The 22,453-nt window shown below is 34.3% G+C and overlaps 1 protein-coding gene across 1 annotated transcript; it reads left to right on the top strand.

Annotated features, from left to right (window-relative positions):
- Positions 1–1,296: 1,296 nt before the first annotated feature.
- On the top strand, positions 1,297–19,166 carry LOC142355505 (uncharacterized). Its single transcript, XM_075407639.1, has 5 exons — positions 1,297–1,385; positions 9,467–9,600; positions 10,350–10,518; positions 16,185–16,310; positions 18,979–19,166. The coding sequence occupies exons 1-5, from the start codon at positions 1,313–1,315 to the stop codon at positions 19,164–19,166; spliced, it is 690 nt and encodes a 229-aa protein (XP_075263754.1). The 5' UTR covers positions 1,297–1,312.
- Positions 19,167–22,453: the final 3,287 nt, after the last annotated feature.

Here is a 22,453-nt window from a genome sequence, read left to right on the forward strand (position 1 = left end):
ACAAACAAGGGCGGAAATGTAGCCTTAGCTTGAGCGTGATGATTTTAATGTGAATGGACTCACAGAAAAGTCTCATTTACAGAACAAAAAGCCGACTAAAACATTATATATCATAAGCAGGAATGCTCTGGATGCTTTTGTATGACTTTTTTTAGTGCTTACCAAGTTATTCACACCTGGTGTGAACAGAACGAACCATTGAAACGATCATTGAACAGTTTTTTCCGGAAAGAGATTTTCAAATTTTTTTATTGAAGGCAGAAGTGATATGAAAGTTTCTGTTTTGAACAGAGAGCTCCCTTTGACGTCTGAACTCATAAGAGAAAATGATCATTGAGTTAATAGGACTTTATAATTTTCACTTTTTTCTTCAACATTTTTTGACGCCTATCTTGCAAGATCTTGCAAGGTTCTTGCAAGATAGGCGTCGGGACCTTGCATCTTGCAAGATAAGCGTCATTTGCAAGAATCTTGTAAGATCTTGCAAGCTAAGCCTCGGAAGTTCGACTAGGGCGCTGCAATGCTCTAAGAGTCTGGTCCGAGAATCGTTTTATGGAACGTACATTACGTTTACTTGATCTTCTCTAAGATTGATCTGTCGATATTTCGTAATAAAGAACTGCATCAATTGAATCTTGTAACAATGTAACAAATTGAGTCAGCGAAATTGATTGAAAAACATTCATAGACACGTACATGTTGGATGTTAACATATGCGATTCGAAAGCTAGTAATTTGTAGATGATTTCCAGAACATTCCCAAAGTTAAACTGTTGTTTGCAGAGACTTTTCAAACTTGAGATTTTTATTCTGAATTTTGTTATGAAAAGGGTAGAAATGGCCTGATCAGAGTACTGGTCATAGAAAAGTTTTAGACTTGGAACTTCGATTCAGCGCTGCAATGCTCTGAGAATCGGGTCCCCGAAATTGTATTATGGAATCGAAATATCAACGCAAATTAATTGGCATGTGTATATTTGGGTGTGTCAGCTATAACTGCATAATTGGTCCTAGTTTGCTCAAATGTGAACTCAGACTGCATCCCATATTTTAATGGAACATATTTGAACAATAGAGCACAATAAAACAAGTCGGTTACTAATTTAGATTCTTCGGAACAATTACGTCTTAAACCCACCCCCCCCCCCCCCCAAAAAATAATAATAATAATAATAATAATAATTTGATGGCACTTTAGAAATTAAAAATTGGTCCAATTTTTTACTTATAACTATTTATAAGTTATTTAATAAGATCTACAACTATTTAAACTACAAACTGATGTGATGGGACTGAATCTAGGACAGTTATTATGCAGCAACCAGGGTATGGACCTCCCCCTCCCAACTACAACTACCCACCACCTGCTGCTTACAATTACCCAGGTAAAATTATACCACGATGTCGTCTGTGAATCCGTAATTTTAGTTTAGCTTATTTAGACAACCCTTGCAAGCAATTGGCCGGCCCAAAATTGTCATTTTAACCGATAGAAGAAAAAATCGGCTCTTTTTTCATTTTGCTGCTTATCATTTATGAATTTGCCTCACAAAACAACTTTTGTTGAAGCAATTTCTCAAAGTTAACAAGGATGACCGCACGTCTCCCGGGTTGATCAAACTTTTATACCATAAAACGAACCATATATGGTACAAGGCTAACCATAAAACGAACCATACAAGGACCATAAAAGCCATAAGTTGTATTCATTCTATGATCTTGCTATGATTCGTAAGTTAAATATATATATATATATATATATATATATATATATATATATATATATATTTATATATATATACATATATATATATATATATATATATATATACAAACAAAACTCTAAAAAAGAGTTGCAATAATTACTGTGAGTTGACCTTATGACCCTTTAGAGAAAAAGAATGCTCTAAAAACTCTTATGCGTTTAAAGCAGCGAAAGCCTTTCAAAAACATCTCTTAAAACATTGTTTCTTACTGAAATCTTTATTGATATCATATCTAAACGCTTTTCTTCTAGACAATTCATTACTTTTTTTCCTTCTGTTTATCGTCTTATCACCATGGAGAGCAACGAACAACCATCATTAGCAGTGACATCTGAGGTCTGAGTAACAATTATGCACAACAAAAAATTGAAGCACTTTGTAATGAGGTTAAAGACTTTAAACAAAAAAATATTGACCAAGATCTGGAACTACAAATTCTTCGGGCAAATCCAAAAAACATCAATCAACAATTGCGAGCTCAGGAGAGGTATTCTCGGAAAGATAGTGTACTAATTGTGAATCTTCCTTTTAAAGCGCGCACTAGTAAAAATGTGACATACGACACATTAAAATTTTTTGACGATTTTCTCGGAGTAAAATTAACGGTTGATAGCATTAAAGCGTGTCATATAATACCCAACACTGAGACAGAATACCAAATGTCAACGGTGATATGCAAGTTTATTTACTTCAATGATAAGTTGGAAGTTTTCTAGAAGAAAAGAGCGCTGAGGAAAGCCAAAAAACATATTAATAAAAAGAACATATACCTGAACGAGCCACTGCCCGGAATCGAGGCACAGATAAAAGCTGAAGCAGTAAAAAGAAATATGATTGTCAGTACACATAACTGCACTGTTTTGGTTGATCAAGGAAGCAAAAAACCAACATACAAAAAAATCAATGATGTTGCAGACTTGGATATTGTTTTGGCTGTGAAGAAAAAACTAACAACAAGAGGTCAAACAACAATGACCATTATGATCATTATTCGTCGGCTCACAAGAAGCAGAACACAAGACAATACTGACAATGACAAAAACTTCATAATATCAGAAGTCTTGATGAAACTCAATAATTTTTGTTAACATATTAAAATTACTGAACTGTTATTAACACAGAACTTAACGTGTGGTTAATTTTATTAACACCGCAACAGATCACTTAGGATAGGCTAAGGTTAACTTAGTGTGTTTTCTCTTCTAGAAGCGTGACTGTCTGGCTTGTGATTTCCGCAAGTTGTCATTAGCAAGCTTTGGTGTACGCAGTTTTGCTGATGGCGAGAAATGGTTACAAAATACTAAAGAAAACTGTGATATCCGCAGAGGAAGCAAAAAAAGAAAAGAAAAGAAACAAGAAACATTTTATTATTACTTTTTTTTCTCTCTGTTTTAAACTGCTTGTAAATAAAAAAATTTGTTTGATAAAAAATTTGAAGAACTGAAATAAAACAATGAAGAGGGGGATGGTTTTGATTGGCTTAAATTTGCTGCTCTTTTTATTTCTTAAAATGACAACTCAAATTTCCGCTTAAAACAATGAAAAAAGTCAATACTTCTGCAAAATATAAGATCAATTTCGAAAAATTTTGACGAATTCAAAATTTTTCAAGAAAGTGAGAAGCAGGCAATTGCGATTTGTTTAATTGAAACGTGGCTAAAGCCAACAGATAACAAACAAATTTTTTATCTAGCAAATTACAGGAGCTTATTTAGTTCGGAAAGAAAAAAGAGGGGTGGTGGCGTTGGAATATTTGTAAATGGCGCGGTTAATGCAAAATTACTTGCAAAAATGGAACAAGTCTCAATTCAGGCTATATGAGTTCTGATAAATTATAGAGGGACTGAAATAGTTATAACCTGTGTATATAAAGCACCAAACTGCACCAACGAAGCTACCTGTACAACTTTAGGAAGTTATTTAGATGAAATAGTTCTCAAACCAAAAACCAAACATATACTTTTTGGAGACCTGAATATTAATTTTTTTCACCGAGGAAAAAAATATGACCGGCTAATATCAACACTTAGCGCTATTGGGCTCTCTTTTGTGTCATCACAAGATGCAACAAGAGAAACCAATTACTCAAAAACATTACTTGATGTGTTTTTTTACAAATTTCAAATCCTCTCAAAAAGTACTGAAAACAGCTGTCAGCGATCACTATACCATAAAATTACAACTTTCTGAAAATACCAAATATTCCAACAAAAGATGTAATAAGATACGAGTAAGGTCAAAATTTCAGAACACAGATAATCTGAATCAAATAAGAGCAAAAATTGTGTCTGACAGCAACTTTCTGCTCAAGAAAAAATTAAATTCCATCAATTGCAATGACTCATTGATTAGATTCCAAGAATTTTTAAACAATGAACTGAACAAAATAACTCCGGAGCAAAACCAATCTGTTAGAAACAAGAGAAACTGGATCGACAACGAAGTAAAAAACTGCTGCTTCAAAAAAACATCACTTAAGGCGATTGTATTTAAAAGAAAGATCTGCATCAGACAAATCAAAATATGAAAATCAATCCAAAGTAGTTAAGAAACTTGTCAGGAGAAAGAGGAGACAATACTATCAAACAAAAATTAAAAAAGCTGGTCAAAACACTCGAAATTTTTTTGATGCTGTAAAAGAAATAATCGGTGAATCCAAAAACCTAGAGATCAAGGAAGTAGAGTCAAAACTGGAATCGTATAATAATTTCTCTGCAGACATAGGGAAAAAACTTACAGAAAAATATAGTGCTAAACGCAATGAGTCCTACATAATGAAAATTGTCAACAGTCTATTTCTCCAAAAAACAACAATAACGGAGATATGCAAAATTTTGAGTGATATGAAAAACAAATGCAGTGTAGATGCTTTCAATTTGAATAACTATTGCTTACGGTTGCTTGCGCCATCAATTTTACCCTTTCTCTGCAAAGTGTCCAACTCCTGTCTAAATTTTGGTTTATTTCCTGGTTGCCTGAAAAATGCAAACGTAATCCCAATATTCAAGGAAGGGGAGGAAAGTGATCCATCAAATTATTGTCCGATATCACTGCTACCGGTGGTAGTTAAAATTTATGAAAAAAATATCTTCAACAGAATTATTGTTTTCCTTAAAAAAAAGTGTTAAATGAAAATCAATTTGGTTTTAGACAGAACCGCAGCACAATTGATGCACTGGTGAAACTCAACGAAATTGTTCGAGTAAGTTGGCTAAATAGTAAACAAAATACGATCAGTACATTCTTGGATCTCAAAAATGCCTTTGAGCCCGTGGACCACCAAGTCATACTATCAAAGTGGTTCAGTTATGGTCTAAGAGGACATGTTTTGAAAGTTCTGAAGTCCTATTTGAGCAGAAAACTTCAATACACTGAAATAGGCTCGAAGAAGTCATCTATGAAGAGCATAAAAATTGGTGTCCCACAAGGCTCAAAAATGAGTCCTTTGCTTTTTTTTATAAACATAAATGATCTGACCCTAGAAACATCTGACATAAAATCCATCCTCCATGCAGATGATACTGTAGTTTATACAAAAAGTGAACCCAAAACAAATGAAACTAAAATCAATGTAATTCTTCATAAAACAGCCTCCTGGTTGAAGAGAAATCGACTGACCTTAAACGTTGAGAAGACAAAATGCGTCGGTTTTCTGAAAAGAGTGCAAAGAAGTCTGAACGGGTGTATATTAACAGTAAAACAATCCAAAATGTTGAAACTTTTAAGTATCTAGGGATTCAGATTGACCATAAAGTAAGTTTTCAAGAACATTCTTAAAACTTAACAAAAAGAATGTTAGGTTTCTGCTCAGTTCTCTACCGAATTAGGAAGGTCCTAACAACAAATCAGTTAGTTCAAGTCTATCGATCATATGTGCAGCCAGTAACTCAATGCGGAGTCTTAGTTTACGCTAACACAAGCAATCAAGTTTTCAAACCCTTGAATCAAATGGTGGAAAGAATAGCCAGAGTCATAACATTCAAAAAAAGTTTGACTCCATAACAAGCTACTCTATAATGTATCAGAGCTCCACCTGTATGAAATACTCAAAATGGCAATAAAAATAATACAAAAAGAATATGAAATCCCAGTTTTAAAAAACTGTATCTCAAGGGAAGAGCTTCTCAAAATAGCAAATGCGCGAAACAGTTCTCGCAAATTGTGTTTATTGAAGAACAAGTTTGAAAAATTCTCATTGCAACCAAAAATTAGTAAAATGATTAATTGCTTGCTAAACTTTTTTCCCAATTTTGTCAACTTTATTTTTGATCTCTTAAAGCGGCAAGTAAAGGAATTTTGTCACAATTTTTTGGACTTACATATTATTGACAATGATGAGTTGCTATCTTGGTTTAAAATATGAGAACAAACCGGGTACTAAACTCCAAGCTTCCAACAATTTTTTTAATATAGCTAGTAAAATTTTTATATTCTTTACATCTAATCTTTGATGTTTACGATCTTTTTCGCTAGAGACACGTGAAAACAGGCCAACCTTGGCCTAAAAGTGTTCTTTTGGAGTATTAAATGCATAAATGAATTTCGATATTAACTTCTAAATGCAAAAGAGCAAGTTTCTTATTTTCTAATCAATACTCTGGAAACAATTTATTATTATTATATATATATATATATATATATATATATATATATATATATATAGTGTTCGTTTTATGGTAAGAAAGTTTCCAATAAAAATATATATATATGGGATTCTATGATTGGTAAGTTTCTTTTTTGGAGGTCAACCCGGGCTGCCATTTCGAAAAAGAAATGATCAAACTCCAAATTGAAATCAAGTGGTTAGATAAATTCGCAAGGGCCATAATATCCTTGATTCAATCAACTCTTGTTGCCATTACTACAGTAGCCTAAAGTGAAAAGCTCTGTCCAATTGGACTAATTTTTCGGCCTCTATTTAGCTGTCACTCTATATATAATGAACGGCAAAGGTAAGTTAGCATCCCTTGGTTGGATTTTGCATTTTTGGCAAATCTTGTAGAAAAAAAAGCGATATATGCGTTCAAATAGCGCATAGTTCGAGTTTTTTGGACTCCTCAATGGGCAACTAATGATTTTTAAATCTTTGTCATCAGAACATACTAGCTAATTTGTATTAGCGTTTTTGGTAGTTTTATAATTGTTCTGACATTCAATTTCGTTAATGGCGCGCTTTGTTGGTTCTCTAACGTGATCTATTTAATCAAATGTAAAATTTTTAACTCATATCTAGAATTTTGAAAGAATTTGACATTGTTTTGAAAAAACATTGGTATTTTTTATTTCGCTCCATTTCATTATTTTGTACATTAAAATCAATATAGACAGTTCTCACGCTCTCTGAATAAACATGTTTGAGTTTTATTGAGTTTAGTTTCATTGATCTTTAGAGTGTTTCAACGAATTTGATGCTACCTGTTTTGGAACAATCTTCTTATTTCTTATTTTCTGGACCTAACCCGTTTTCCCGTTGTTTTTATTGTTCTGCAACTTTGTGTCCTTAATAAACAGGTCTTGATTGACATTTTCTGCGCTAAAATTTAACCAATTGTCTGGAATAAATTCATATCTAACGGTTCTTTCATATTTCTCGTGCCCGTGTTTTTACACCTAATTTTCTCCTCTGTTACCCCATTTGTAACAGACGCCATTAACTTTCTAATAGGACAAAAATAGAATTATTTATTGAGAGACTAAAGATCTACAATTTAATGCCTTTTAAAAAAGCAAGAAATGGCTGGCATTTAATCTTTTTGTTTCTGGTAATTTAGTCTCAATTGTTAAAGATCTTATCAACTCTCTAATGAACAGAATTAAATCGTGATGGGTTCCAGTCTCTAGATAAAAATTTTAGCTTTGATTGCTTTCCTGATTGAAAAATCGGAGTGAATGGTTTGTTGACTGCAAATTTCTTTTTTTTTAACAGTATTCTGCTTTTTCTTGGACGCTAATTTCAAAGAGGACGACCATAGATGTTAAGGATTTCATGTTTCAATTGCGTTTTTGAAAGAAATGTTGAAATTGTTGCTAAAGTCCATTCGTTCGAATTTTTTGAAAGAGTCTTACTTCTTCGTTGACGCCTTCGAGAGCAATGTTGTCTGCTTTCGAAATTTTCGTTTTGAAGTTTTTCAATTTTTTTTTAATTTCTGCTTAGTATTTATTTGGTATATTGTTTTGCTACTATCAACAACTATCATTTTGTTAATCAAAATTTTGCTTATTTTTACCTATTTTTCAAGCTTTCTCCACATTTTCTCTGTTTAATCTGTTTAATTTCTCTACAATCATTTTATTCTTCGCTCAATGTTCTCCAACTGTTTTTAAGCAGCGGCTGCAAGACAATGAAAATAGTCGAAATTGAAAGAAAAAAGAAATCAAAATATCAAAGAAATCTACATAAACCAGTTTTAGCTTCCCTGTATCTGAACTCTGTCAATCAGTGTTGTTTATTGATACCATTCCTTGTATTTTCTCACAAAAAACAGAAGTGCGACTAACTTCAAAATCCCTTCAAAATGGCACCTAAATCCGACTATTTAAAAACAAAACAATCGTGTTTTCCTGTTTTTGTTCCTATCCCATCGACTTTTTATTTTTTAAAAAGACAACAATTTTTACTAAAATGTTTCATAGGTCTCTTCATAACGATCAAGAAGGTAGAATGTATTTTGATAAGTAAGAAAAAACGTGAATTACTGGACAACAGCTGGGAAATTGTAAATTCTTGCAAAACTTGCTCCATTTTATAGTAAATTGTTGCTAAAAATGATATGCTTGAAACCACTATTAGGAAATAAATAACTATAAAGTTGAAACAGAAATATGCGGAGTAGAACAATCGATTACTTATTTGCTAGATATCTCAAATCAGAATCAAAAATAATAGTATGTACATAATATGGCTGAAACGTCAGACACAACAACTTTTCAAGGAAAAATGGGGTACTCCTAATATTCTATCTAAAATTTACAATTTTTCGGCATAACTGTTGATAAAAAATGAACGTTTAAAATTGAAGCTGGCTAATTTGGTGTCATCGAGATGGTTATGTCACCGTAACATTATCCAAAACTTTTATAACTCGACAACTCTTAATAAGTTTTCCAGACGACTAATTCACAAATTAGAGCACACTTAGGCACAGAAAATTGTATCGTTTTTTTTACTGAAACGAGGTATCTAGATGGCACATGTAAACAAAATAAGGCGAGTTTCCAAAGCAAGCCTGTCACGAGTTGTTATGACTTTTCCCAAGCTTTAAATTTCGACAAGTCCAAAAATATTCAACTTGAAAACACATTCTAATTTATCTTTTAGGCTTAATGCTCTTTCTTCAAACGAAATAACATCTCAAGAGTTACGCAGCATTTACACAGAATTACTCGCATACAAAATTATCAAAAATGAAACCGTGGCTAGTTCTTGAAACGAATTTTTTAAGTCTTTGAAACTCAAAATGTGCCAGTTGAGGTGTCATGCGATAATAATAATAAAATAAAGTATTTGATTAACAGATCCTACATCTTTCGTTGTAAAGTTTAGCAATTCTAATATGCGTTTTCGTTATTATAAAAGCAATTCAAAATTTGCGTCCATTTATGTAATCAGTTGTGTCCTCGACTGAGCTAAAAAAAGTTAACCATCGAAATCTTAATAATTTCGAAATTAAAGACGTCATGATGTATTCTTTTGTCTATAGGTCACAATCCTCATCAAATGCAAGCTCAAGCACCCCCAGCACCGGGTCACTACCCACCACCTCAGCAACAGTACCTCCCCCCACCACAACAGTACCCAAGACCAATCTCAGCTCCACCGCCCAATCAACAAATGGTCAGTAGCAGAAACAAGTTATTTAAATTGATAGAGAAGATGCGACCAAAGATGTCGAGCTAAAGTCTTTTCATTAACATTTTATATCACTTTTGGGCCAGCATATTCTTTTCATAAGTCGCCGTCTAAACCTGTATCGAAATCACCTTCAGTCTTATTTCATGGTTATAATGGAATTTGTTAAATTCACAGCACATATTTCTTTTATTACGCTTTCTGAAGGTTATCCTGGCTGGAGGTCACCCATAAATTATATGAGACCTTCGATGTCAGAAATGATGTTAAAAAATGCTGTTAAGGAAATTATGTAGGAAATTTTTCTCTCATGGGCTTCACTGCATTTCATGGCCTAAATTTTTCAACCTCATTCAAAATGGTTTTTTGCAGAACATTCAACCAAAGACAAAGATTCGATGAAGAATGCTTAAGAGGAAGATTTACATCATTTAAATGGGCGGCTGTATCTTGGACCCACCGCCTCTACTGTCATTTTATCCCCCCGCCTGTCGCAGGAGAAGAATTCGTCAGTAGTCAGTTATGTTTAAGAAAAGCAGCGAATTGTGAAGAAAAAAATGTACTCAAACTGATATAAGCGCATATTTTTTTAGTTAATACCTCCGTTAGAAATTTTTCACCGCATTTTACAGCAATTCTTAATTTTTCTATTTTCCTTTTCCTGTGACGTTTTTTTCCTGTGACATTTCAATCCGAGGTTCTTATTATTCAAATTAATCCTGAAGTCATTCTAGCAACCATACCCGTATCCACAGCAACAACAACAACAACAACCCACTCAAAGCCAACCTAGGCCACGAAGTGCGCAGCCCGATGGCCCCAGACCAATACCCCTGCAAGCTTCCCTTCCTCCTCAGAGTTCAAAGAAACAAAGGAGGGATCAAAAGCCAGTCAACCCAGAAGGTTTGCGTTTCCTTATAAAAAAACACTAATTCCTGAAATGATATATAAACCCGGGTTGGCTCTTCTTAGAAACCATATCCAAGACCATATATGGTTCCATAGACGAAGCGCATTGATTTCGTGTATGATCTTGGTATGGCATCCAAGAAACCATAAATGGTCTTGGATATGGTTTCTAAGAAACCATTGTCACCCGACTCCTCAGCGTCGATTTGGTCATCATCGTTGATATGGTATGAACAAATCATGTATGATCTTAGATATGGTTTCCAAGAAACCATATATGGTCTTTGATATGGTTTCTAAGAAACCATATATGGTCTTTGATATGGTTTCTAAGAAACCATATATGGTCTTTGATATGGTTTCTAAGAAACCACATATGGTCTTTGATATGGTTTCTAAGAAACCATATATGGTCTTTGATATGAATTCTAAGAAACCATATATGGTCTTTGATATGGTTTCTCGGAAACCATATATAATCTTGGTACAGTTTTCAAGGAGCCATATGTGGTCTTTGATATGGTTTCTTAGTAACCATAAATGATCTTGCTATGGTATTCAATAGTCTATATATGGCCTTTGATATGGTTGCCAAGAAACTAACTATTGACTTTGACATCGATGTACAAGTTTTCAAAATTTAATTTTAAATTTTTGATGTTTTTTTTGTAAATTTGATTCCTTTTGAAATCTCATTATAGTATCCTAATAATGGTAATTCCCATTGGCTCATAGATGTAGTTCAATAGATCTTGAAAAAAGTTTCCAGGAAAAAACTTATGGTTTAATTGGCTTCGATACTTTCTTCTCGCGCTTTTCCACTGAATTTTTGGATTTAGCTTGTTTTTGATGTTGTTTTCATAGTCAATGACATGTTGTAATGTCTTATTGATAATTTTTGAGCGACAAACATCTTTGTTGTTACATCGGGACATAATTTAGGGTATTTGATGGCTTCTGCTGAAATCAATTGAATTTTATGACAATGCAACTACGGTTTTTCTCAAAAATTTTGTCGTTTTATTGAATTTTTCATTGCCATACGACTTTTTGAGATGAGTTTTTGATGTAACTTATATATGGGGATATGTATATATATATATATATATATATATATATATATATATATATATATTTATATATGGGGATTTTCTCCCATGTCTCAGGAATCTAAGGAACCCATAGATGTGGGTGTATCCCGACTATTATGGGGTACCGAAATTTGGTTGACCCCAATTTGACCCAAAAATACGATTATTTGCTCTTAAATATTTTTTGATCAGCAAATTTAAGGTACCAAGTGGTTAGTGGAGCTAACCTTTTTTCGTATGAGGCCCGTATAGGGTGTTAAAGAGAGCACTTTTAGGTCAAAAATTGAGATTGCGCGAAAGATAATTTTATGATATTGAATGTGCTGTAAAAGTATATGGTCTTGGATATGGTATGCAAGAGCCCATAAAATATGTCTCATGAGTTTATTTTGAACCTTCAAGTTTTTTGCCTGAAAACCGCATAGGATGCGGTGATAAGCATTTTCGTGCCAAAAAATGAGGTTGCACAAAATAAGTTTTTTGATCTTGGATGGGCCATAAAAGTGTATGGTCTTGGATATGGTATCCAAGACACCATAAAATTTTTTTCACAAGAAATTTTTAAATCTCCATTTTTATCTTCTGAAACCCGCATAGGACGTTGTTAAAGCCATTTTTGTGTGTCAAAAAAAGATGTTGCACAAAAAAAACTTTTATGATCTTGGATGGGCCATAAAAGTCTATGGTCTTGGATATGGTATCCAAGGCACCATAGAAAAAAAATTTTTTTGTTGAAGGCCAATGGCAACTACGATATATTTGTTGTACTACGTGGTCCAAAAGACGTCATTTGAGATCAGCTTTAAGTTTTTGTATGGTCTTAAGTATGGTATCAAAGAAGCCATTCAACCATACATGTCTTACGTATGGTTTCCAAGAAACATTTATGGTGGTCAACCCGGGAAGTGCATCTTCCCAACATAATGTTCGGTTCTCATAAAATAATTTCAATTGCTCTCGAACGAATTGAAGCAATTATTGTAAACATGTTGAACTTTTTACGACTCTAAGAGGAGTATTGAGATTCTAATTTTTTTAACGACTAGAAGAGGTTTTCTTGAGGTTTTTTTCCCGGAATTACTATTGGTTCAGACGTCGCTTTGACATAAAAGCAAAATTGCCACGTGAACTATTTTTTTCTGAGCGAGAGAAGTTTTTTGATCATGCGTTGCGTTCATCGAATAACTTTTCGACTTTGAAAGGCATTTTTAAGAAAATGGTGAATATGGATAATCGTTTTTAGCTGTTCTTTATCCATTTGACTCACAATTTTCTTACTAGTAGTTTGGTTATTGTGTGCGAATTTTTTCAAATCGATACTTTATCAACATAGAAACCTCTGGAAGTGACATTACGGAGCTTTCGAGAGCCCAAAATGAGGTTTGAGTGTTCATACTTTTCATTTTTTAAATTCGTGGATTTTTTTGATAGTTTTGTTGCTTTTTATCTCTGAGTGGATTTCTTTTCTATTCAGTAGTGTCTAGGGCTACAGAAATTTATTAATTCATGCTCTGATTGTCTCTGTTTATGCACTGAGGTCATTTTCCTTTTATTTAATTGTACATATAATCAGATTTTGGCGGATTATGATATCTATTTTGTTTGAAACTATTAACACAACGCCTTCTAGGCACCACAAGGGACGTTAGTGTCGTCTTATCGATAATTCTAATGATGATTGTCGGTAACTGTTCGAATTGTAATGAAAATTTATTTCATAAACTCGTTTTCATAATTTTTTGACAATTTTGGCATAATTTTTCTATGTTTCGAATTTTGGAGTTCTGTTTTCACTGTTTTATTTTGTCAGCAGCCCGTGTGATTTTACTCAAACTCCAATGCTAAATAATGAAACGATCTTCTTTTTGTACGTTCAAGATTTGAACGATGCCTTTTGTTACTACTCTTTTTACAATGCATCCCGTAAGCTTCACATTCTAGGATTCGGCCTCGTTTAGCTTCTTGGCGCTGAACTGGTGCCATAATCTTTTGGTTTTATTTGCTCTGCTTGAATCAGTTGCTAAAACGTTCTTTTGTTATAATTTGATCTGTTTCTCCTTAGTTTTTTGTTTTTTTATTTGAGGTTGATTTCATTTAAAATTGCAGCTCTAAAATTTGTTGCATTTAATTTTTATAGTTTTTGATCAACAATTTTGACTGAAACAACTGTTAATCTCTGCAACTCCTGTTGGCATAAGTTTTGGTAACAAATGATTTTTGTCTTTATCTTGTTTGATTCTTGTCTGTCTTGATTGTTATTAAATTTTTTTTTCAAACTCGTTTTCCCCCAAAATCTTAGCTTTACAAAAATTTTAATTCAAATTAACGAAGATATCTCCAACACAAAAAAAACACACGTTTATCGATGCGCCATTCAATTACAATGATGCAAAATTTTCGTTTTCTTTGGACCCGAAATTTTAGATCTCCAATTAGATCTGCAATTTCAGCGTTTCAAATTGAGTTTTGTTTGTGAAGTTTTCCGTTTGATTTAATTATTTCCGGAATATTCGTTTTGTCTCTGGTTGACGTTGTAGATGATTCTGTGCTGGCCTAAATGATGTCAATTCTGGAATTTTCTTGTTACGACTAATTTTATTCTCTTATCATCTTTTAGTTAGCCAATGAACAGTGGTTTTCATATAAAGTACAAACGATTCATTTGCAGTTATGCTTTTGATCTGGGAAAGTCCGACGATTCGAGTGGGTTCCGGAGTTTTTTGGCTGTATTTTTGGCCCACGCAAGTATGTACATGACTTCAATTTTTGACTTTTGTGTTCGAGCACTGACTTCCGTTTTCGAACATTGGACATTAAGTAGAGTTGATGCTAATACATAGTAAATAGAAACTCCTCTTAATACTCAAGGTCAAAAGTGCAATTGGAACAATTTTCTTCACTTAACGGTCTCACTTCCCAACCCTATCCAAACTACAGACACTTCACACCCTTCCCCACCTCACTACCTCTCCAAGCACCACCTCCCCACTCCCCCCATCTGTCACCCCTCCACGACTACTCCCTACTCCCAGCTACCACCACCCCACCAAACACCAAATGACCGCCCACCTATCTCACACCTACCCCCAGCCTTCTACCTACTCCCCACCTCCTAATCTAAACCAAGCTACCCCTACCTAACCGCAAACCTCCCTTTCACTCCACTTACCAACCCAAGTCCCGACACAAAACCCCTTAACTAAAAATTGAATTATTGGTTGTTAAAATTTAATTCCTGTAGTTTTACACTTACTTATCAAAGGCCCGTAATCAAGCCACTGAACTAGAAAATAAGTTATCGTTTTTTTAAAATAAAATTTCCACAATTTTCTCAGGCAGCTAATTCTTTTTATTTCTTTGTTTTTTGATATTTTTTAGGTGAGGTGAGTTTGGTGAACGAGTTTGGCTTGAGTGTCGAATTTTTTTAGAGCAATGTCTTCTGTTTGGGATGATTGGATTTTAACAGTAGCTTATTTACTAACACAGTAATTTTGCGCTGCCGGCGAAGTTCATGTTCGAAAAGTCAATTTGAGAGGTTTTACCATGACAGTCCATCCTACCTATCTAAGTTACTACAAACATCACCCCACCTACCTAAACCCTCCTCACCATTACCTAATCCTCCACCTTACTAATGCCTCCCACCCCCATACCTACCTTCCACCCATATACAAACCCGCTTATTACCTAACCCCACTTACCCACACGCCTCCCCCGTACCTACCCTCCCCCAACCTACATCCCCCATCACTCACTTGTCCCCCTTCACTCATCGACCCCCCTCACCACCACCAAAACCAAACCACATCCCTAAACTAAAAATTGTGCATGCTTTTGTCCAAAATCCTTCAGTTTCTATTAGGTAGTTAGTTTTTTGATTTCTTTCTACTTGATATTTCAGTTTGTTAGAACACCAGCTCTTCTTCTCTGATATTTTTGATTTCGGGATTACATTGAACGACTCTTCGAGTCGTTTTTGGTATTCTACCAGTTATTTTCTTAATGCAAAACTTTTGCTTCACCATTTTTGCGCTTTTTGTCCTGTGGCTTAAGAACATTCTGTGGCTTCTCAAGTGACTTGTTCACGCTTAATTTTTTTCATTTTGAGTGATTCTCAAATGAAGTTTGTTGCTTATATAAAAGTGATTGCATGATCTTGACTAACAACGCCGTTGTAGCTTAATGGCTAGGATGAATGAGGGCTACCCTGGAGCTCGAGGTTTCGAACCCCTTTCAGGTTCGAGTTTTTGCAGCCAAAAAAAATTTCTAAGCTACACCCCTAAATTAAATTGTCGTTTGAGAGCACTATACCTGACATTAGTTAGTTTATGATGTAGAATTGATATTTAATTTCTGTAGTAACCTTTCTGTCTATTTGAATCCATTCGTGTCGTTCAAGCTTTTCTGATGTTATTTTTGTAAAAAAAATTGTTTTTATCATGCGTGAAAACTGAAAACAGTTGCTTTAATCAGTGACGTGAATTTCTTGTCTCCTAAATTTAAACCGTGACGTTCAAATGTTCAACGTAAGAAGTAAAAAGATGTGTGACTCAAACATATAATTTCCAGAGTCCACAGATGGTCAAAGCGTTGAGAGTAGCGGGGGAGTTGGTTGGATAAAACCCTCATCCAGTAACAACAACCAGAATCAACAACAGGGACAACATCAGGCTGGCTATACCTCAACAAGCCAGGGTAAATTTTTATTTGAAAATCTGAATCAGCCGTTGGAAAGCCATTTTCAATTTTTTTCATTTCTTCAAGGAGATATGGAGGTTTAAAGTTTTCGAGTCAGATAAATTTGTGAAAAATTTATCGAGCAGATAAATTTCGAGCAGATAAATTCGAGCAGATAAATTTCTGAACTTATTCGAGCAGATAAATTTCTGAACTTATTTATTAATAGCCGCCTTCAGCTTCTAAAAAGCTATTATTCAGGCGTTCTTCTTTTTGCAATTCATAAAATTTTATATGTATTGGGGCGCTGCTAATTGAGAAGTATTGGTGAAGCAATTTTTAATCTGTAATTTTGAAACCGGAAGTGAAATACGTGAAAACAAAGTTTCTAGGAAAAAAAGAAGAGGGGAAATAAGAGATTATTTCCTCTCTTCACCTCTTTCCTAGACTTTTTTCAAATTTATTAGGTGCTCTAAAACCAAGTTTGCAGCAGTTATGTTTGTCTTGTTTGCAGCAGTTATGTTTTTCTTGTTTGCAGCAGTTATGTTATGTTTCTTTTTTAAGCAATTCTTCGCTTGCGAAATTTTCGGTCTGACCATTTCGACACTTCGTCCTGAAAAACAGGATGGACAGGTAAAGCCTGGATGTCTTCATTAATAGCAGCGTCAGCAAATCCAGGCGGCTATTAATTATTGCGGTCCTGCTTTCTTTACAATTAAAAGAATTTGTCTTGTATTGGGGCGCTGTGTTTTTTTTAAGATGTGTTCACACATTTTTTCAATGACTTTGATCTTTCAAAACGGGATAAACAGGTAAAGCCCAGCGGACATGAAGTTTCATTAGAGGCCCAAGGTGGGTTTTAGTAGTCCTTCAAACGCTTAGAGTGGTGCTGCTGCAGGGATGGCCTTAGTTTAAGGTTAAAAGGTCATTTTTAGGAGTTTTTGGGCTCAAAAAGTTGCAATCTTTGTTTTTTGTGATTTTTTTGAGTTTTTTTTTGTCTTAGATTGAAGTTTTCAAAAATTGATGGAGGAGTTTCGCGAGAGAAAATTACATGCTATGAATAATTTATGAGCTATATGGTTTAGTAAAACATACAGCAACGCGCACAATAATGCTAATTTTTGCAATTTTTTTGCAAGTTTTTTGAAAATTTTTGTCATTTTTTGAGTTTTTTCCATTTTCAGGGGCAAAGTAAACTCCTTTAGGGCTTGATAATAGTGCACTGCATAGTTCATTGTGACAATAAATTGGTTTTCAACATTTTAATGTCCAGAATTTTAGCAATTTTTTTGATAAAATCTTCAATTTTTTTTGAGGTTTCCTAAAGTTTTTGTCAATTTTTCATATTTGTCCATTCTCAAGTATCAGAAAAACTATTCCACGGTCCGATGAAAAAAGTTATTGCTTTTTTTAGTTTCAATGGATTTGTTTTCGACTATTTATCTTTTCAAATTTTTTAAATTTTTTTTCAAATTTTTCTAAAACATTTGTCTTTTGTTCAGTTTTTCTTGCTTCAGTAGCCAGGTAACCTCATCCAGGGTTGGTTAGGCTAATAAATAGAATGGTCTTTTAGAATGGACCATTGAATGGTCTTCATTGTTCTAATTGAACGAATTTCTATTTTTTGAAATTTGAAGTTTTTTCTAAAAATTATTGACTATCGACCTTTGAGCCAATGAATTTTGTAAGGCTTGGACATGGGTTACTAGATAGCCTCTAGATATAGAGAAATGTTTATGAAGATATTAATATCAAAATTTTCAGCAACATTTCATTAAAATTTGCAAATAATGTCAGTGTTTTTTATTTTTTTCTGAGATTTTCTGAGTTAATCGATCTTCAAGGGCCAAATAATTTTTTTCAGGTCTTGCAGATATAGTACTGGACCGATTTCAAAACCAAAAATTGGCTTTGAACATACTTTTGAAATAGAAATATTTAAAAGGATCAAATGTTGCCTTAGGGGTAAAAGCTTCAAGAGTTTTAGCAACAAGTATATTTTTGTTTAGTTTGTTTGATTGTTTTAGTTTCAGAATTTTTTGAGATGATTTTGCTTATATTTTGGCTGTTATTGTTCAATTGATCTGCTGCTCAGGTAGAGTACTACGTTTTCATTCAATTCTTTGAATTGTATTTCAGGACTTGTCCTGCTATGTTTTTTAACTTCGTCTAACAGATTTTTGTTTCGTCTTACCCTGACCTCTTGGAATTTACTTTTTCAATGACTTACCTCACTCAAAAAAATTACTTCTGAACTCACTTAATGAACTTTAAGTTTTAAGCACAATTACTAGTTTAAGATCAATAGTGTTCACCTAAGTAGTACCCTAACGTCTATGCCCTAGTTCTTGAGTATTAGAGTCTTTAGTTTTTGATTTCGAATAGTAATTTTGAAAAAAAAGCTCCATTACAGCTTTTCTTTCTGGAGCGTATGTAAAAATGACTGTGCAAATCTAAATAAAAAGTCTCGTGGTCTATGAAAGGACTGGTGGTCAATCTGTCTTTCTTTTTTCTAAAGTTTTTTCAATTCATGGAAGGCCGCAAGCGTCTATCGCGGCTATTTTCCGTCAATCTGCCGGCTACGTTATTCTCTTAAAGCCCTACGGCTTACTATTCTTTTATTAACTGGTCTCCTAGTTATGCATTTAGTTATGCTCCTAACTAAGCACCTAATTATGCATTTCAGCGAAGCAGTTTGAGAGACATAAGTCGATGATGTGGGGGCGGTTCTTAGAGTTTGACCCCTCCCCCTATAAATCCCCCTCCCCCACACCCACCACAACCACCATCACTGCCACCACCAACACCACCACAACAACCACGTCCCACCCCTTCGCGCGACGTTGGTCATTTTTATATGTAATCACGTGCTGATTCGAAGTAGTTAGTTAGGTTGGACATTAACGTTTTGGGTCAAATTAGTTTTATCCATAATATTAAACAGTGATGGAACATTTGGAAGCGTTCTTGCCCATCCGTAGCAGATAATCAATTTTTAGATAAAATTGTAGACTATTTTTTCGTTTCAGGTTGTATTTTAGTAGATTTTGCACTTTGTCTGAAGTATTTCAGCAGCTTCTTGTCGATTTCATTTTTAAGAGTAGTTTTAGCGACATTTTTTAACCTCATAGAGAATAATTCTCAGTTGATTTTGTTAAAGAAAAATTGGATGTTGGATTTTTTTCTGGTTTTGCATTTTGCGATTTTCTTTTCTTGATTCAATGAATATTGTAAGCTATAGTCGGAAATTTTTACTATGAGAAAACTCTAAGATGCCAGTTAGGGCTGTTTTCACTGAAACATAGAAATCAATTTTGTAAATTTGTTCTGTTTTCAATTTTCGTCAGTTTAATTAGTTTCTTAGTTTTCCTCTGCCTGGTGTTTGTTGGATCACTAGCTAAACTGACACAAATTGATAGATTTGTTAGAGAAAAGTTGTTTTGACGTTTCGATTATTGTGGAAAATTTGTCGAACTTGTTATTGGGTTTTGAAGTTTTTGTCCCAATTGTTTTCTCTCCGAATTTTACTTCTCATGAAATAATTTTGTGTTCTCTTATCTCTTGTATAAAAAACTTTCATTAAACGAAGGCTTACTGTAAAACACGGACTTTTGCAATTAATTGTAATTAATTTTTGCAATTAATTTTTGTTCCAAAGTATTTTAAATTATACTTTAATTACAGTTTAAGTATATATGAATTATAACTTTTGAGTGAGAATTCTTTAATGTCTAATGAGTTGATTAGGTGGCGGGTTTTGTACTTCGCGTCAATTCCGGAGTGTTCCAGGTATCAGTTTTGTAAGATCTGCTTCCGCATTTTCTTGCTTCCGCGTTCTCGATTGTGGTTCTGTGTTCATGTGCTGCAGATTGATTTCAATTTCTACTGTCTCTTCGAGTTTCTGGACAGAGACTTTTTAACGCTTTTCTGAATCCAATCAGAGTATTTTCGATGATCTGTTTTCATAATTATGTAACCAAGCGAAGCCAAAACAAACATGGTAAACCAATAAAATCCGGGCTCTAGAAATAAGTATATAACAAAAGAGACTTAGTGCGTTAAGTTATCAAAACACTGTAGAGTATACGCATAACATGTGTTACTTTTAAGCTTATTGTCCACCAATTTTAAAGCTTATATCACCACATATTTCGAATCTAATGAAACACTATACGTAAATTGAACACTTTTGACAACCTGAAAAAAAAACGTTGGTGCAATTTTTCATTGTTTCTGACTTTTTTGGTCTCAACTTCAGTCAGTGAGGTCATTGAGGGCTGTAAGATTTCTCAAGTTGAGCTCTCCTAATGAGAAACTATCACTGGGTGAAAGGGTTGAGCAGAATTGAGGGTTAAATTAGCCAAATGCAGTCAAAGAGAAAAATGAACAAATTAGTTTTCCACTACGCAGAAAACATAAAAAAGAGTGAAATTGCTATAAAAAATCTGACCAAAATTAAGAGTTCCAAACTGAGAACTAAACTGACTTTATAAATATGCTTCAGGGATACTATATTTACTGCATTCAATGAAGATGGCTATTTAGCGTATCTCATTTTCGCTGGCTCTTTGATATTTTTTGAAACTTTTACCACAGTTTCACCCAAATAAGGATTTACCGGTTACATTGTAACAACTGTTATGAAGAACTAGTTGGTAATAATCTATGGTTTTGTTAATTGGTAATAATCTATAAAGTTTTGCTAATTTTCTGAGTCTTCATCATTTCCATCATGAAATTCGGCATGAATTTTGGCATGCATATTTGCATAATAATGATAATACTCAGAGGACAGGTCATTCACAAAGCGATTCCACTGGTCCAATGGAGACACTTGTGCTTTGATCATCTGGATCTCTTTCAGCGGTTGTTGCTACAACAGTGCCAGCAGCTGGCGAAGAAACTTGGACGTATATGCCGTGCGTTTTTTGATCTGGTTATCAGATGTGGTTGCTAGTTATTGGGTGCGCAAGCGTCGTCAGAAGAATGATTGTTCCCAGGTCAAGGTTTTCGTTTGTCCTCGTTTATGACGCTGACCTTTTTTGAACTCACACTGGGGGTATAATTGTCAGAACCACAAAAATATGGGCTCTCACAGGAGCGGCCGCTAATCCCTGGAAAAGACTGATTATCTTCTGTTGGAGTAACTTTTCTGTTCTCCATTTGATTATGAAGATTATGAAGTACTCTTGATGTAAGGGAGCAGACAAAGATGTCTGAGGCAAATTTCCGTTTGGCTTATCTTGTACTGCTGAAATGAGTTAATTATTCGAGGTCAAAATGGTTTCGCTGGTAACCGTTCAAGCGTTGCACGTTCGATTTTTGATTCTCTTCATGATATGATGCGTGTCTCTTCTCTCTTCTTGTGCTTCATTCATTCATTTACGACTTTCTGTTTTCTTTTAAAACTTTTCTGTGCAATTTAATCTAAATGGAGCTTATAATGGATTTTCGTTAGAGAGATGCCCCCGCTGCTCTGCGTAGACTTAAAAACTACACAGATATACATAAAAAGGTCGTATTTTTTCCTTATCAGCGGTGCCTTTCTTTTTTATCCAAGGTCGCTATTGTGAACAGTTACCTCGAGCTTCCCTGGATCCCGGATTTAGGAGGTGCCGTTGTCAGTGTTGATTACCACAGATCCTGGTGCGACGACTGCATATGGTCCATGCAAACTTTTTATTGTCCTTTTGTTCTTTTAATTTTTGGGCTTGTTATAGTTGCACTGTCTTGTTTGACATCGGTAATGAAATCGGCGTCAGCTGTTATGCAAGTATTACTCGCCGTCCGTGCTCTCTCTTCAACGGCGGGGATCTCTTGAGTGGCTGCAATCATTGCTTCTTCAACTGTAATCTTTCCGCAGCCATCTTGATCTGGTGGAACTACCACTGCTGGGACTGTATATTTTTCTAAATACAAATTAATCGCACGTTCGTTTTACAAATTGGAGGTTTTTGGCGGACACGTTGCTTTTCGGGGATTGTTAGGTTTTCTAGCGAAACATGCTTTGATTGACAAAGTCGTTGTCGTCTCCTGTTTACAACTACGAATCCGAAATACAACCGAATGTAAAGCTGATTTTGTATTAAACGAACAATATAAATATGTTGCTTTTTCTATATCTGCAAGTTATCTTTAAAATGTTTGAGCAAGCTTTTCTA

The sequence above is a fragment of the Convolutriloba macropyga genome, unplaced genomic scaffold (assembly GCF_964194025.1).
Source record: "Convolutriloba macropyga unplaced genomic scaffold, txConMacr16.3 SCAFFOLD_1515, whole genome shotgun sequence".
Taxonomy (NCBI): Eukaryota; Metazoa; Xenacoelomorpha; order Acoela; family Convolutidae; genus Convolutriloba; species Convolutriloba macropyga.